The 18185-nt window shown below is 39.0% G+C and overlaps 1 protein-coding gene across 1 annotated transcript in view; it reads left to right on the forward strand.

The window, feature by feature from the left end:
- Positions 1-18185, forward strand: part of VEZT (vezatin, adherens junctions transmembrane protein) — a 78575-nt gene that overhangs the window by 27600 nt on the left and 32790 nt on the right. Inside the window, exons 2-5 of the mRNA XM_065404428.1 lie at positions 36-164; positions 7806-7895; positions 9949-10124; positions 12543-12818. Of these exons, the coding sequence (XP_065260500.1) occupies positions 36-164; positions 7806-7895; positions 9949-10124; positions 12543-12818 (671 nt within the window). The remainder of the gene's footprint in view (positions 1-35; positions 165-7805; positions 7896-9948; positions 10125-12542; positions 12819-18185) is intronic.

Genomic DNA, 18185 nt, shown 5'->3' on the forward strand with positions numbered 1-18185 from the left:
GGCCATTTGGTCTTTCTTTTTCAATTCTCTTTCAGAATTCTCCACTTTACCAGTATTTGCAGGATTTGGGCCATACAGATTTTGAAATATGTTCAGCTGTGTCGCAGAAGACAGAACAATGCACAGCAGAGGAGGGGCAACAAGATACCCGTTCCACCCAGAAAGTAAGCATTCACCTTGGCCTTGAAGCTATGTTAAAAAAATATATAAAATCACAGACATTATATAAACTCTTGCTATATAAAAAGTTATTAGAACTAGTAGCTTCCTTATCTTGCCTTTCTGCTGATATAGTTTGAGGCTGAGGAAATGCCACTCAGGATTTAAATACTCTAGAGAGGCAGGAGACTTTCACAGCGAATTTTTAAAGAGCTGTAAGTTTTATATTATTTACCAGATATTTTTATAGTAATTTAATATGGGATTAATACAGCCTGAAAAGCTTCCAGCTTTGCTCATGTGTTGAGCTGCTAAACACCACTTAATATGAAACAAGTATACAACAGGTGGGACTTCTTGCTGGAAAGTAGAGGTAAAATAACAGTTGTCCCTGAGACACCAGTACCATACTAGTTTATGGAGAAATAACAGTGATTGGTGTTCCTAACTTCTTCTTATGGGCATGATTCACTTTGGGTCTAGCACACTTTCTGTAATGAACATTTCAGTGGTTTGGCCTAACTGTCCTACACTGGGGGCCAAACCATTTTCAGGCCTAGCTGACTATAGGTCAGGGAGGATCAATTATTGTTGTCAGCAATGGCTCCTTTTGATTATGTACAAGAGAGCACTATGTCTTTTACTGCATCTGAAGCAATTTAAGACATTCTAAGTCTTTAAACAGCTTAAACCGCTCTTTGATATTACAATGGCTTGAAGCTAAGTTTTTCAAATGAGAGTAAGGGAGTTTCAATGAGATTTGGGCACTGAACTCCCATCAGCTTTTTTGAAAATTCCAGCCTCAATGATTATGCCACTCTGCCATAGTTTAAGCAGTTTATTTGGCTTGGGGAGCTAGTTAAGAATGGTAGCTGTCAGAAGGAATAAAGCTGAATAGCTCCAAGTTATAGATTCCACAAGCCCGTAGACCAAATAATCACCAGGAGCTGAACAACTCAGACTTTTTGCACTTTAAAAACAGGGAAATGATCAGTGGATTTTTCGAGGGAGTTTTACATTTGGATTATGCTTGACAAATCAAGGACCTGGAATTTAGGATATTCCAAAAATTAAGTTTGTTTCCACAGTGTTAACTTGGGCATGCAGTACATATGTAGTATTGTACACTTTCGTTAATGTATTGTTTGTTAACAATGTATACCACAGCTCTATGAAACCATGAAGCCACAGTTGTAGAGTTGGCCACAGGGTTTTTCTTCTGGGGCAGCTGCTACAGGAATAATCTCCCTACTGGCCATAAAAATTATGATTTTTGTGGAAATTCGGTCGTTATATTGTCCTTTCTTTAGCACCTAGTTGGAGCATGCTCAGTGCAGTTATTTTCTGCCTGCCTCTTTCTCTTCTACAGTGGAGAGTTCTGTTTTCAATGGACATGCTCCAGCTATGTGCTAAGCCAGAGCCTGGAGGAAAAAAGAGGCCTCTATGCAGACTTCTCTGTCCAGAACACTGCAGGGTGGGGTGCCCCCCAACACGATTAAGGTAAGAAGCTGGAACAAGGTTCCACAGACTCGATTCCCTGTATCTTAAAAATCCCTGTTTCTTTCCCACTCTGCTTGCTGCAGCATTGCACTCACTTGCTTATGTCCATGACCTGATGACATCTCACTCGTGTCCACTGCTGCTTTTCACCCTCCTCCAGTGCTCAGTCACCTTTGCACACAACAACAGCTTCCCCAACCTGCAGTCCCCTTCCTGGCCACTGCTGCTTTCCTGCTCCCACACCCCACTCATTAGTGAAAAGTGGAATAGGTAGTTCACCCACATTCTTTCTTAGAAGCAGGAAAGAGAGAGAGTATGATACCACCCTACATTCTGCAGCGAGGCTCTCTGATTTTTTGTGGCATACCAGTGGTGGATCTTGTGACAAACTGCAAGTTGGGCAGCAGTCTGGGAAACGCATTCAAAAACAGGCTCTTATGAAAGTAAATTAATAACGCCATATTGATATCAAGTCTATTCTAGTCTATATAGATTCTTATACCATGGTCATCACTATAGTATATGAATACTTTCCAATGATGCATTAAGCAGCATGACTAACATCTGTTATGCCTTTGTTTTCTCATCCTTTCCCAGGGCTGGGGAAGGGATTTATGCATTATTTTGTTTTGAAATTGAATTTATAATACACAAACACACACAGGTTGCTATATGTTTGTTAGAGAAGGCAAGGTCAAAGAAATGTGTCTTGCACTTAAGGCAGAAGATAGTGAGGTTTTTGGTGGTCCTTAGTTCCTATGGAAGTCTTGATAGATTCTAGCACACTATGGCACTATACCATAATAAAAAAAAACATAAATAAATAAAAGACCCTGATTCTGTTAATGCAGCTTTGTGTCGCTCAATCCTGTTGTCACATTTCCAGTTGGTCGTAGAACTCAGCATTGGTGCCAGTAGAAACTGGAGCATCTTGCTGTGGAACTTCTGTCCCATGTGCTGCAGAGCATGTAAGGACAAGTGGCAGATTTATTGTGGTGGGAGTGAGCTTAGCTTTTGGAGTTGCTTCACGCTTGAATGCCCAGTTTCTCAATTTTAAGGTGTCATTACTTTTTTTTATTATTTAATATGTGAGCTGTTTTCTGGTAAATGTTCATCTAGCTAGCTAACGAATTAGAAGTAATCACTGCTGGCCTCTTTCAGTGCTCATGGAGTAGAGTCTGACACTAATTAGGGACTAATGCTGCTTTAAGTTAACACAACATTAAAGGATTCCTAAATATATTATGTCCATTTCCATTGGTTTTCATAGCTGTCAAACTGAGGACACTAGCTGTGACTGACTTGTTCCTCTAGAAATCTCACAGAAGCGATGTTTTCCCTTTCAAGTTATTGGCATTTGGAATGCACCTGCAGTTAACTGACCTATTTCTGCTTTTGTGCAATGAGATTTATTTTAATTAAAACCCTTATTTATTGAAATTAGGTCAATAAAAAGTGATATCTGATTGGCTGATACCTGTACATTGTTGTGAAGTAGTTCACAGGTTGGTTCTAGTTAGCTACATTACTTTCCCTTATATGCATGGTCTTATGAAAGGCAGAAAATTTGTGCAATCTGATTGCATGTTTATGTATGTAATTTACCATTTTCCCCGAAGTGCATTGTTTCTATCTCTCATTTCTTCTGAAACAGTTTACTCGTTTTATTGGCTTAGGACAGGGGTGGGCAAACTACAGCCCAGGGGCTGCATCCAGCCCTTCAGACGTTTTAATCCAGCCCTTGAGTTCCCACCCCAACCATTGCTTCTACTCATTACCAAGAGGGCATTTTGCTTTACTTTGCGTTGCTTCATGTTATATGACTAGGGAGCTCTTTATAACACAATTCTTGTAGCGCTATAGTTTGTGACACACTTCTTGTTGTTTTCAGTGGTGTTTCTAAATGGACAGTCTACTGCCACTACCTCTCTGCAGCCTCAGAATGTTCTGTAGGTAAAGAGAGTTTAGCTTGTCACCAGAATTCCCTTCTCCTACCTTCATAGGCAACAGGAACTCCAAGCTGTAATAATAGAAATTAGAGCTGGAACAAACCTATTAGTTTATTATTACTTCATCCCCTGGGTAATGTAGGATTGCTCTGTACAGTACATTTCTAGCATGTTGCCTGTTCTAGTTTTCAGTACCTCAAATGACAGTATTTTGAATGCTTCCCTTGGACTTTTTCATAGTCTAATTAGATAGCTGCCCTTGTTGGGATAGGATGATAACTGTACAGCCAGAAGAACTGTCATTGTGATATCGGATGTGTTGGTCCATTATATCATCCTAACCTCACTAATACTTCCCTCAGATATGGCTCTATAGCTCTAATCGGGCATAGAAACAGATGGCATATATACGTGGAAGCATCGTTTGGGTTACACTGTTGGACCCAAGTATCACTGTTCTGGGGTAACTGCACCTGTGATCCCTTTATGACCTCCTTGAGGGTGTCTAGCTGTCACCTTGCTTGGGGTGAGGGGTTCCTTTCCCTCCAGACTGTGGATTTAGCCTGCAATTTCTCGCGCTTTTCAGTGTAATCATATTAGCAAGTCTGAGGGCTTGTCTACACTTAAAAGGCTGCAGCGGCACAGCTGCATTGCTTCACTGAAGACGCTACCTACGCAGACAGGAAGGCTTCTCCTGTCGGCATAGTGCTCCACCTCCTTGAGAAACAGTAGCTTATGTCAAGTTTTTTCCATCAACATTGCGCTGGCTACACCATAAGCTGGGTCAGTATAACTGCATCACTTGGGGTGTGACGACATAAGTTGTTAGTGTAGACAAGCCTGAGGTTACTTCAGGACTTGTGGTCCTACTATCTACCAAGGACGATGACAGGGTTAACCAGTGACCCGCCCATCTTCGTAAAGCAAAGTATTTCTTTAGAACAAAAGCAGTACAGAGAAAGTGATAAACAACAATACCCACCTGCTGAAGTGAAAAAACAGATTGACAGAGCCAGAAGAGTACCCAGAAGTCACCTACAGGACAGGCCCAACAAAGAAAATAACAGAATGCCACTAGTCGTCACCTTCAGCCCCCAACTAAAACCTCTCCAGCGCATCATCAAAGATCTACAACCTATCCTGAAAGATGATCCCTCACTCTCACAGATCTTGGGAGACGGACCAGTCCTCGCTTACAGACAGCCCCCCAACCTGAAGCAAATACTCACCAGCAACCGCACACCATACAACATAAACACTAACCCAGGAACCTATCCTTGCAACAAAGCCCGATGCCAACTCTGTCCACATATCTATTCAAGTGACACCATCATAGGACCTAATCACATCAGCCACGCCATCAGGGGCTCATTCACCTGCACATCTACCAACGTGATATATGCCATCATGTGCCAGCAATGCCCCTCTGCCATATACATTGGCCAAACCAGACAGTCTCTACGCAAAAGAATAAATGGACACAAATCTGACATCAGGAATCATAACATTCAAAAACCAGTGGGAGAACATTTCAATCTCTCTAACCACTCAGTGAGAGACCTGAAGGTGGCAATTTTTGCAACAAAAAATCTTCAAAAACAGACTCTAAAGAGAGACTGCTGAACTTGAATTAATATGCAAATTAGATAGAATTAACTTAGGTTTGAACAGAGACTGGGAATGGTTGGGTCATTACACTAATTGAATCTATTTCCTCATATTAAAATATGTTAAAATACCCTCTCACCTTCTATGGGTCATCTCGATTATCACTTCAAAGGTTTTTTTCTCTCTCCTGCTAATGATAGCTCATCTCAATTGATTGGCCTCTTACAGTTGGTATGCCTACTCCCACCTTTTCATGTTCTCTGTATGTATAAATATCTTCTTTCTGTGTGTTCCATTCTATGCATCCGATGAAGTAGGCTGTAGCCCACGAAAGCTTATGCTCAAATAAATTCATTAGTCTCTAAGGTGCCACAAGTACTCCTGTTCTTTTTGCGGATACAGACTAACACGGCTGCTACTCTGAAACAACATATATGCATGCCTGTCTTACCAGTTGTCACCCATCTTCCACTTGGAGACCATGGCAGGTTTCAAAGTCCTTCCAACCCTTCCAGTAGGGTTTTGCCCTCTAGGTTAAATTATGCCAGTTCTTGGGTTGAGTGAGGCTGAACCCCCCTTCTGTAGCAGGCTCTCCACTTTATTCACTTCTTGGTTCTTTGTCTTCTGGGCCTCTTAAGTCCTGTCAAAACCAATCTGTGCAATCTCTCCCAGGGCATGGTACTTTGGCAGATTTGTTTACTTGTCTAGAGGTTTGCAGCAATTACCCCCTAGTGCTATTAGTTCCTGCTAGTTCATTTATGCTTAGTGACTGCCCTGACCCCCATAGTTACTGCCTTGCATGTCTTGCTTCAAGAAAGAAGATAACCTCTTCATTCCCCAGCAGGTTACAATACAAAGTGAGAGGGGAAACTGAGTCACATATATTCTTTCATAAAAATAAATCAGAAGTTTTCCACTTCTCCGCATCAACCAATGTGTTGGTTTTATTATTTTAAAAAAATGTCCCATGGAACTGAATGGCTCTGGATAGCTAAAGCTTTTCATCTCTGGGTTGCCACATCAAGTCAGTCACACTTCCTTTCAGAACAAATGTCAAATCTATGTGCTTGGCTATCCTGGCTCTGCCTATTAGACTACACTCCCATCCCCATACTATTAACAGCTCAGGAATTCTGATCCCCAAAATCATTCTACTGCTTTTTACTACTAGTTCTGTAATTCACTGGAGAAGTTTGTGTTGCTTTCCTTTCTAATGGCTGCTCCACATATAGGACATAGACATTTCTGTAGCTCATGTGGTCCATTTGAAGGTCCACAGCTCACGATCCTGCTGCCAACCCATCTGTGGGCTCTTTAGATTGTACATGATGGAATTTGTTTTAACCAGTTTTCTTGTTTAAGAAATGAATTATTGAATTCACACAGTGAGAAAATACCGTTACCATGTTTTACGTTTAAAAAACCTATTCTTATCTATGAATTACGATGCAGTATGCAACAAAACACAGTATTCCACATTTCAGTCATTTGTCACATAATTTGATTGCTTGTGTTGCATATTAGCAGGTTGAAGGTTCAGAGGTGTGGTCATGAAATTCATGTAATGCATGTAAATATTTTTAAAACTACCTTCTACCAGCTCTACAAAGAGATGTGGAAAGCATATACACCATTCCCTCGATATAATGCGACCCGATATAACACAAATTCAGATATAACGCGGTAAAGCAGTGCTCCGGGGGGGCGGGGCTGTGCACTCCGGTGGATCAAAGCAAGTTCAATATAACACGGTTTCACCTATAACGTGGTAAGATTTTCTGGCTCTCGAGGACAGCGTTATATCGAGGTAGAGGTGTATACGGTATGTGTTTATAAGCATCTCACTCCATTTTAAATAATTGCAGGGTCAAGCAAGACATGGTTTCTTTTTTTGGTCATATTTTAAAGAAATACTTGTTGATTATTGTCCTGGATCAGTAGTTATTTTAAAGGACATAGTCTGTCCCTAATTAGAGGTCTACAACTCACAAATGAAGCTAAAAGCCCAGTTTTAGGTTGCATGTGATATAGCATGGAGATAAGAGTATATGATGCTTAGTGCTAATCTGACATGGAGCTTCTGGAACAGTTACAGCAATTGTCATCACTGGGTCTCATCACCTTCAATATCTGTGTCCACTAGGCCAGCCACAATCCCTGTCTTCCAGTCGTGGCACCTGCATAGATAAAGGCAGCTCCTCGTTCCCAGTCCCTTTTTTCCCCTTGGGTTCCTTAGACCATTTAATCCTGCTTGGTTCTTTTTTTATTCTCAAGGAGAGAGGGGATCCTTCATGCTCAGGCAGCAACTACAACTCTCAGACCTATGGGCTAATCCTATTTACACTTGGATTAGCACCTTGGAATGAAGGGGCTAATGAAAGCTTTATTTCACCTTCTTGTATACTGGCAAAATTTTCAGGTCACCAGAAACAGGTATTCCCTTAGCATACTCTGAAGTTGGGCCAGATAGAGTAAGTGAAAACTAAGTCTCAGGTACTTGGAATTTGACTTATCAAGAGAAACTGAAGCAGGAGTAAATGAATTATTATTTCTTTTATATTTGTAATTTCAGTTTTCTGTTCCTTTTAGCAAGGCATCCTGTCAAAACTAGCTGAGCTCTTTAAAAGCTCATTTCCTTTTTCACCATGTAAGAAAAAAGATGATCTACTCTACAGATTGGTAAGTAATTACTTTTTTATATCCTCCCCCAGCCCCTGAGTGCTCCATACACTGTCTCATACACTTCTCCTTGATCTATATTTTGCCTCATTCAGTGCCAGTCAGCAAGACTGACCAATGGGGAATTGACATACAGGAACTCCTCACGTAACGTTGTAGTTATGTTCCTGAAAAATGCGACTTTAAGCGAAACAATATTAAGCGAATCCAATTTCCCTATAAGAATTAGTGTAAACGAGGGGGTTAGGTTCCAGGGAAATTTTTTTCACCAGACAAAAGTTTTTTATGTTTACACACACAGACAGACAGAGAGTATAAGGGCTTGAATAGGGACTGGGAGTGGCTGGCTCATTACAAAAGCAGCTTTGCCTCTCCTGGAATTGACACCTCCTCATCTGTTATTGGGAGTGGACTACATCCACCCTGATCGAATTGGCCCTGTCAACACTGGTTCTCCACTTGTGAGGTAACTCCCTTCTCATCATGTGTCATTATATAATGCAGAGTTTCTCAAACTTGGGGTTGGGACCCCTCAGGGGGTCACGAGGTTATTACATGGGGGGTCGCCAGCTGGCATCCTCCACCCCAAACCCTGCTTTGCCTCCAGCATTTATTATGGTGTTAAATATGTAAAAAAGTGTTCTTAATTTCTAAGAGAGGTCACACACACAGGCTTGCTATGTGAAAGGGGTCACCAGTACAAAAGTTTGAGAATCACTGATAAAATGCCTGCATCTGTAATTTTCATTCCATGAATCTGAAGAAGTGGTTTTTTACCCACGAAAGCTTATGCCCAAATAAATCTGTTAGTCTTTAAGGTGCTACCGGACTCCTTGTTGTTTTTGTAGACTCAAGAGAAGTGTTCTTGAATTCACTTCAGCACATAGTCTGCTCTATGGCTTCCTTAATCAAGTCTTCTCCAGTAAAAACTGAATGCAGGAGGGTATAAGATAATACCGAGTATCCTTAATTTATTGTTATTTTATTTTAAAGAATTAGGGCCTTCAGATAGCTATTTTCCTACTATCTTCATAGTAGATTACTCCACTGAGTCAATGAGAAATACTTATCTTGACTTTAATAGTGCCAGTTGGATTGAAAACTAAAAATATTTTGGCAATGAAGCGGCAAACTCCTTGAGGTCTGTTAACGGCTTCTGACTGAAGACGCTGCAGAAGAGAAGTATTTTCCCTTTTTACACTTACATCTTGCTTTAGACCACATGCTGATAGTAAATTTTCATTGTGGTCTGTTTGAACACTCTTTTCATTGGAAAACTTTTGATGTTTTAGAGTTACGGTTTGCTTCAGTATCTGATTTAAGACTTCAGAGAGCTACTTTGGTAGGTAATATAGCCGCAGAGATTTTTTCTTTAAACGTTCTAGTTGAAGAAGGGGAAGTGCAAATGTTTGTGATGGCATTAAAATCATTGGTACCACCCAAAGTTCCTGTTAGGTTTGGTAAGTCAAAGGTCCACAGGATCCCATGCTGTTTCATTTGTGGAGTCACAGCTCCCTTTGGAAAGGTCTTGTGGCTCTCTCCTGGAGAATCCCACTGCAGGTGGGGATTCTAATTCCAGCCAACTGACCTTGTCTTTGTCAACTGGTCCACAGCCAATTTTTGTAACTGACTGATTTGCAATGTCTCTATCTTAACGTCTTTTTGTTTGCTAAGGAAAGATGCTATAGAAAAAAGCTAGATTCATTGGAACACAACAGACTTTTCAGGTTGCAGTTCGACTTCCATTCTTCTGGTAAATTCTAGTGCCTACACTCATTCCTGTGGAAATATATTCATACAACCTGTAGCATGTTTCCAATTCAGCCACATTGTCCTCATTTAGGACCAGGTCGTGAGTTCAATGAAAGCATCTTTAAAGATGAGATGGCAGAAGAAGTTTTAGAATGAAACACATTTGAGAGAGGTGGTATAGCCAATTGTAGCATGTCTAAAATGCTGGCGTCTACAGAACTATAAACAATAAAGTTTTATTATTTTTTAACAACTTAATCTCTACTCATGCCCTGTTTTTCTTTCACTCATTCATGTTAAGGATGTTGGGTTTCGACTGGACTCTCTCTATACCATCCTGCAACAGGAAGTTCTGCTACATGAGGATGTGGAACTGATTGAGCTACTCGACCCCAGTATCCTGTCTGCAGGGCAGTCCAAGCAACAAAAAAATGGACACCTTCCAACGCTACGCTCCCTAGCAACTCCTAATATTTGGTACTCTCCAGAAAACGCCTATGCCTGTGACCATTTAGATATACTGATGGGGAAACTATCAGCATGCTCTTTGCATAAGAGACTTTACAAAAAAGTGTGTCTTTTCTCCTCTAAAGTCTTTGATTTAGGTTATTTGACTCCCCTTTGGTCTGCCAGGCCCAGATTTTTTAACTTCCTGGGCACATTGAAAAGCCCATTTTTCCCTCAGGCTTTTGAAGAGAGGGTGGGTTGAAGGCTGGTGAATAGTTACATGTAGTCCTTTATATTACATTGTATGTTTTAATTTATGGGATGGGCTCCCAGAACACATGATGGGCACTTATGGATGTTTTGACATATTTTATTAAATAAAGTGGTTGGTTAGTTCTTGAACTTCTAAAGTGATATTCTGATGGCTTTGGTACATGTCTAGTGTAAGCACACTGACCTGGAGACTGGATTTTCCACTTCTGAGTTGAAAAGTTTGTAGTATTAATTTACTTTTTTGGTATTTTTAAACAATTTGTTGGACCCTTTAGCATTCCTGTTTTGGTTTTCTTCAGGCCAAACTTTTGTCTTTATTTGAAATTTAAAAAGATAAATTTGTATTCCACTTCTAATGTGTCTCAAACATGAAGTGACAGAGGCAGGTCTGGAGAATTTTCTGCCATATGGTAAAAGTGGTGAGGAGAACTAGGAGATGTGAAATGTATGAGACGTTTCGTAGACTGGATCATACTACTGAGTTCATTACATTTACATAATTCATGCTGCTAGTGGTGTAGTCATCAGTGAGAAGTACTTCATTGCAAAACAGGGCAGCAGGAAGTCTATTAGATATAGCAGGGAAGTTACAGAAGGATAATGAATTTCACACTAGTGTACAGGCCCGGTGTATAAAAGTTGCCTGCCCTTTAAGCCTATGACTCTGTCCTCTTAAAATTGATTTCCTATCCAGAATGTTTTTACACCCTACACAATGCTTTCTTTAACCCTGGGCCTCTTCTAAAATCAGTAAATAGTGTGAAAGAATTATGTACTATACTACGTATTGAAATTGGTCGTCTTATTGTGGATCTCTGTATTCGTATCTTTTTGGGTTTGCCTTCCAGTCTTGTAAGAGTGGGGGTCAAACACATTGAAGCTATGTAGAGTACCATATTGCAGGTGTTATGTGAAAATGCAAGTGGCTTATGAATGGTGTTGAAGGAAGAAGGTATCGGATTCATTAATCTGTAAATACTGGAGCTGGTTGGAAATTTTCCAGTGGAACATTTTTCCATCAGAAAATGCTGATTAGTCAAAATTAAAATGTTCCACAGAAACATGAATTTAGGTGCGATTCTTCCTGATTTCCTGCCAGCTTACTGCCTCTGCAGTTTACAGCAGCACAGGCTCCTGGCTCCCAGGTTCCCCAGTATGAGGTGGGCTTCTAAGCTGTCAGCTCCTCAGTAGCTGCCTGGTGGACTGCTGTAGAATCAGGGCTTCTAGGTTTCCTGGGAGCCCAGACAGCATATTTTGTTTCAGAAATACCTGCTGTGTTTTGAAATGTTCAATTGGCATTCCCCAATTGAAATATTGCAGAATTCCAGTTGGGCAAAATTTTCAAGTTTTTGTATTTTTGTCATGATTCGACACAATTTTTTTCCAAAAACTAAAAAAAAAAAAAAAAAAAAAAAAAAAATTGATGAACTGTAAGTCTGTTTCCCAGTCAACCCTAATAAATAGGTATGAAGTTATTTGAAGCTTGGAAAGCTTATAGCTTCGCAGAATTACAGATTAAATATAAAGGCCCACATTCTGTTTTCTAATAGACCCATTTTTCTGTCAAAACTTTCAAAAGAAAAATCTGCTTTTGAACATAGCTGAAATGAGGCTTTAGCTTCTATTGTTCCTGGTAATTTGAAAAGCTTCAGGGCTGCCTAAAAAGATTTTCACAGCCAGCTTTTTAAAGGCTTGTTAGAACTTTGTAGTGTGTGGTGTCCAGGTTAAATGAGTCAGAATCTGGAAAAATAAAACTGTCATTACTTAGAACATTTGCTTACCTAAAAGAATCATGCCCTTTACCACTGTCCTCTTGAACCTGGAAGTGCAGACCGTACATTTCCCATCCACCCTTGCTTTTAATGCTGAGCAATCTTTTTTTTTTTAAAAGTCATATGTTTGAAAGATTGACCTTTCAAATTGGTGCATTATTTTTCCACTGGCTGTTTTAAATTAAGAAAATATATCGTACCTTTATGGACTAATTCCCTACATATCACCTAAATCTTCCATTTAGTGATCTTGTTGCTGTTTATAGCTCTCTTAAAAACCTACATAAAAGTCCATGTAACTAAATGTAAACAGCATTGTAGTTGAGAGTCTCATGACTTTCCTCAGTTGGTTAATCTCAGGAATTGGTAGTAGATGTCACTTTGTCTATTCCTTCGTTTGCAGGGATGTGTCTCTGCTGCTTGCCTTTGTCAGTGGATTGATTATACTTCCTTCATGGTGGAATGGATCATTCTGGCTGGTGTGGGGACTAGTTCTATTTGTCTATGTGATCATACGAGCTCTAGGCACATGGAGGATAGCCAAGCTGCAAATGTCCCTGAGAAAATACAGACTCCAGCTGGAAGAGACAGTGGCAAATAGCCGCGCTTTTACTAATCTTGTGAGAAAAGCTCTGCGACTCATTCAAGAGACTGAAGTCATTTCCAGAGGATTTACCCTGTGAGTCTTTATTTTATTTCATTTTACATATGGATTCATTCAAGCCAATTAAGTATTAAAATTCTATAATGTTATCTCCAATGACAGATGGAATCTGTTGGAAAACGATATACATTTTAATTTTTTAATTAAGATTGTCGTTTATACAGACAAACTTGTGTAACTACCATGATAATTACATTGCAGGTGTTCAAAGTCTGACAGCTCTATTTAAAAGTGTGCACTATAAAGATTTTCAAAGCCACAACAGCTCTATTATTTGGGCACCAAACTGTCCTTTGTACCTTTTGAAAATCTCCTCCTACACTACTGACAACATAAACAAGTAATTATTTATGGGGAAGAGAGGGGGAGAGACAAAGGGGCTCTAAGCCCCTTTAGTGAGCAGTTCTTGAAGGGTCATGTAGTAATTTTAAATTATATCTCACTATTTTGACGTAAGTATTTAGCATTTTAGATTACCAAAAAATGTTTTCTAACATTATCTGCCCTGCAAGTAATCAGTATTTTATAACGAAAGATTATGTGAAAAAGTGTTTCCTTCTGTATGATGTGCAATAATAATTTTAGTTTCTTCACATTACTTATAATCAAAGAAATGCTATGAAAGGTCATAGGTTGAAAATATTTTTTTCCACATCTATTGCCCCTCAGAAGCTTAAAACTCAGAACTGTTTACCAACAGAATTTGTCTTTTCCCACTTATGGGATTTGATACTCCTGATCCTAGTTATTTGGTGTCTGTGGTTGAACTGGCTCTTGTGTGTTTTCTTCCTGGTTTGTATGAATGAACATTGTGATACACTGAACACATGTACTGATCTGGAAGCCAACGTGCTTCCACCTGTGCATTGTCCTTCCCTTCTGTTGTTTTAAGTCAATGTAATTTCTAGACGCACATTGTGCTAATAGAACTTTGGGTGGAAGAAGGAGGAAAATGCAAAAAATGGTCCAGTCATCATCTTTTTAAGATCAATAAAATACCTCCTTTTTGCGCCGCTTTGATTTATGGGATCTTTATAAATTTCTGACTTGAAAGCCCTAATATACACAGAGAACTTTGATCTGTATTTGTAGACATTATGCTATTCCTACCAGTTCAACTGTTTTGTGTTTGAGCACATTATGCCACATGCAAGGCTGAAACTGTACCATACCTAGTTTGAATTAATTTCCTAACTTTAGATGATGAGATGCCTACATTATGTTTTGCCAAGGACATAATTTATTATCTTTTTGGAGTGTTTAAGCATGTCCTAAGTCAGCCTAGATATGTTTTCGTTGAGCCAGAATACAATTAAGCAATATTCAGTCTAATCTTCACAAAAAGAGTCTCAGAAAGAATTTACTGTTAGGACTTGTCCAGATTGCAATTGAGAAAAACATCTGATTTTTTTTCTTCTAATTTTAATAAATCTGGGTCTGATTGCTCTTTAATTACATATCTAAAAGTTAGTAGTTTAAAACAATAGATGAGTTTCAAGTTGACTCCTGATCTTATATCCCCTTTTCTTTAAATCTTAGTAACCTTTTAGAGAGGATTTCTTTGGGTGTGCATGGATGGGGGTTGTGACCCAGGGTGCGTAGGGTAGCCCTCACTGAAAATGCCAAGGTCTGGGCAGGCTGCAAAAAGGAGAACAGATACTCCCCAAACTGGTGATTAACACTGAAGTTAGACTCACCAACCAGTCACAAACTGTGCTCCTAATCCCCCACATTGGTTATCAAGAAGCTAAAAAAGACATCACACAGCCCCCTTTATTGCATTCCAGTTCTCTGGCTCCCAATCAGCGCATAGGTCCAGTACAGTGAGAAGTTGTTTAAAAACTCTGCTCACTATACAAAATGTTCTTCTGACCCCAAAGAGTCAGCCACATTATCAGGTCAGTATTAGTTTGGATCTTACCCAAAATATCATGCTGCCAGTCAATCCTTTAGTATCTAAAACTAAAGGTTTATTATAAAGAAAAAAGAGAGAACAAGAAGAGAGTTGTTAAATGGTAAAGCAGTCAGATACATACATAAGGCTTCAAAGTCCATATATCAGGTTCTTAACAGTATTGGTGAGTTTGCTGGCTTGAAAATCCCTCTGGAACACATTCACAGCTTGGATGGGTCATTCAGTCCTTTGTTCAGAGCTTTGTAGAACAGTTGCTCCAGAGGTAAGAAGCAGGATTGAAGACAAAATTGAGATGATGCACCAGTCTTTTATACCTTTTGCCATGTGGCCTGTACTTCCTTTGTCCCAAACACAAGCTTCACCGCATATGGCATGGAAAAGCCTTAGAGTTCTCTGTCCACAGGCATTCCCTTACATGTCTTGCTGACTCATAAGATGTAGTCCCTGCCTTCTCTCAATAGGTTCATTGTACAGCTGATGTCCTTTGAGGGGCCATCAAGCAGGCTTAGTACCGATGCCATTCTGTCAGAAACACAGCACAAGTTTTGAAATAGACATACCATACATATCTATAACTCACAATACAAAAGTGATACAAACATATAAACAAGATTATGATACTTGGCAAATCATAACATTTTCACAGATACCTTACATGGCATATCTGGCATGACTCCTTGCAATTTTATAATAAAGTGTGTCCCAATTCCATACAGTATCACGGGTGGTTTGAAGGTAACTGAGCCAGTACGTTCAATACATGGATCTCTGAAGTAATGGTCCAATATGGACCAAGTCTATGACCTTTCTTTTTTTTTAACCCTTAACTAACTCTAGAGTGTTTTCCTCAGAAGGCCTATACATATAATATGCTCTAGAGGAACAGTCAGAAAATTGCTTACTTGAAGTAGCACTCTGTGTGATGATTGTTGCCCCCAATTTTGCTTTGAGCTGTAGTGTAGTTTCTTGCTAATAGACCTTAAGAGAAAAAGCTTAATATGTCCTCTAGCAGTAATGTAGTAAAGTAGCTTTAGTGTTCGCTAAAGGGAGTCAAGTGACACTGAATATGGTTACACTAAGTTAAGGGGTGTCTTTCTGTGCCATTTTACAGCTCTGAGGCTTAGGAATTTTGCCATTGGCGTCAACTGGGTCAGGAACTTACCCTATAAGTTGATAGGGATGCTACTGTAGCAATATGTCCCAGTAAGTGCTAAGAACAAGATTTTGGTCATTTGTTCATCATCTCAGCAACATGAAAGCTCCTGTTGAATCTGTTTTATTCTGTAAAAACCTCATCCCGCCTTCAATTCCTCCCCTCCAACCTGCTGGAGCTCCTTCACCTTAAGTACTTCAAATGCAACTGGTTATCCTCCATCAGACAGCAGGATGCCTTTAGAGAGAAACATGGACAGTGTCCTAAATTCTCTTTGCAATTAGGTGTAGGTGTAGTCATTACCTTTCAAAACAAGGTTTTGTTTTTGTTTTGAAAGGTACTGACTAAGCTAATGAGTTCCCATCAAGTAGTCCTGCCTAGGGTCACTGTTTGGAATTCCTACTAGCTATTGAAAATGCAAATTGTAAAAATATATAGTGAAATACCACTCTTTTCTATAACGAGGACTATTTATTTGGTTGGCATTTCAGTAATGAGCTTTCCCAAATATTATTAATGCTCTTGTAGGGCTTGATTCCAATTTGAAATATACAAGCATGTATTGATGCACACAGCATCTTTATAGAACTACCACCATGCTCATGTGTAGTAACTGATTTTATTAATATGAGGCAGTATGAGCCTATGACACACAAATCCTATTTCAACCTTAGTTAAAATCTAGCTTGTGAGACTGAGAGAGCTTTAAATTGCAGTATCTTATAATTGAGAGAGATTTTGGTGTTGTAGAGAAAAGGAAGTTCATCCTCAACACTTTTTCCTCTTGCCTGTCACTGCTGCTACACAGCATGGTCCGGTAACATTTAACAAAGATCCTGGGATGATGTATCTCTGGTATGTTCAGAAACATAGCAAATGATGCTGGTTTGATGTTTCTCAGGAAAAAAGAAAGGAAGAATTCAGTCCTATAAATTTATACAAACTGCTGAGATTAACATCTGACATGGAAACAAACGTTACAAATCACAAAACAACCCTGTTTTTCAAGGCATTGGTTGTACATAGGGGCGTGGGTGATGGGTGGGTGTCTTGTAGTAGAGCTGCAAGTGCTTACAATCTTTGCTGTGGAGAAAACATTGGTAGCTTTCTGCCTGCTTTCTTAAATTACTCCTTAGCTTCTCCAGACACACTTCTTACAACCCATTGAAGTGTATGGTTTAAAAGACTGAAATGAGAGTTCACCTTTGAACATTAGCAATTGGTAAGTTCAAATAGCCATAGAAATTTTAAGAGAGAATCTGTAACAGATGTTAATTTTAAGGTTCCAGTGAAAACACAGAACTGGACAAACATATTAATTTTGCTTTGGTAAAATTGCAAGCTAATGCAGTTTGTTTTGCTTCTTTTATAATGAAAAATGTTTTACATACAAGATTTTATTTGATCATGGTTAAGTATTACTCTTGTATATTAATATGGTATGAAGTTTTTATAGCTTATGTGTACAATGTTATTTTAATAAATACCTTTCACATTATTAAGTATACTATACACTAACAGAAGACTAGTCTGTACTACATTTTTTGTTTTTTGTAACCTAACATGCAAATATTTAAAATTCACACAGGTGCATTTCAGTTTATTTACAGAATAGATCATTTTTTGTAATGGCACTTTCGTAAAGCCCTTCTGCAGTCTGTTCCCACAAGCAAATGACACAGTGACACACCGATATGCATATGTATACATTGAGATCAATGTGTATTTAAAAATGTTAGTATATGTAATTGCATGCATTTCGGAATCTTTGCTTCATTTTGTATTTCTAGCTGTAACAGTGCCACAAGAATTTCTGCAGTCTGTAGTTTTTATGGTAAATTGTCCTTCCACTCAAATGTTTGATAACCTCATCAAACTGGATAACATTCCTTGTACTGGTTGGGGGGAGGGGAATATAGATTAATCTAAATAGATAGCGGAGCACAGCCTATCTGCAAAATCATTTGTAAAAGCTAAGGAATTAGTTGCATGTAGAGAGGTATGCATTAAATATACGTATTTTTAAAACTTACAGTGGACTTCTGTTATGTTCAGGTCAGAGTTCATTAGCCTTACAGTGTCTCTATACAGTGCTTTCTCTTTGTAGGACTTGATTCTGTACAATTGAGGTCCATAGGAATTTTGCCATTGACTCCAATGGGAGCAGGATCAGGACCTTTACTGAGGAGATGTTCTTTTTTCATTTAAATTTTTTAATGAAATGTATCACTGATACGGTAAAACTTTGTTGCTTTAATTATATGTATTGACCCATTATAAAAAAAGATTGTCTTTTATAAATAAGGGATATGAA

This window comes from Emys orbicularis, chromosome 1 (genome assembly GCF_028017835.1).
Source record: "Emys orbicularis isolate rEmyOrb1 chromosome 1, rEmyOrb1.hap1, whole genome shotgun sequence".
Taxonomy (NCBI): Eukaryota; Metazoa; Chordata; order Testudines; family Emydidae; genus Emys; species Emys orbicularis.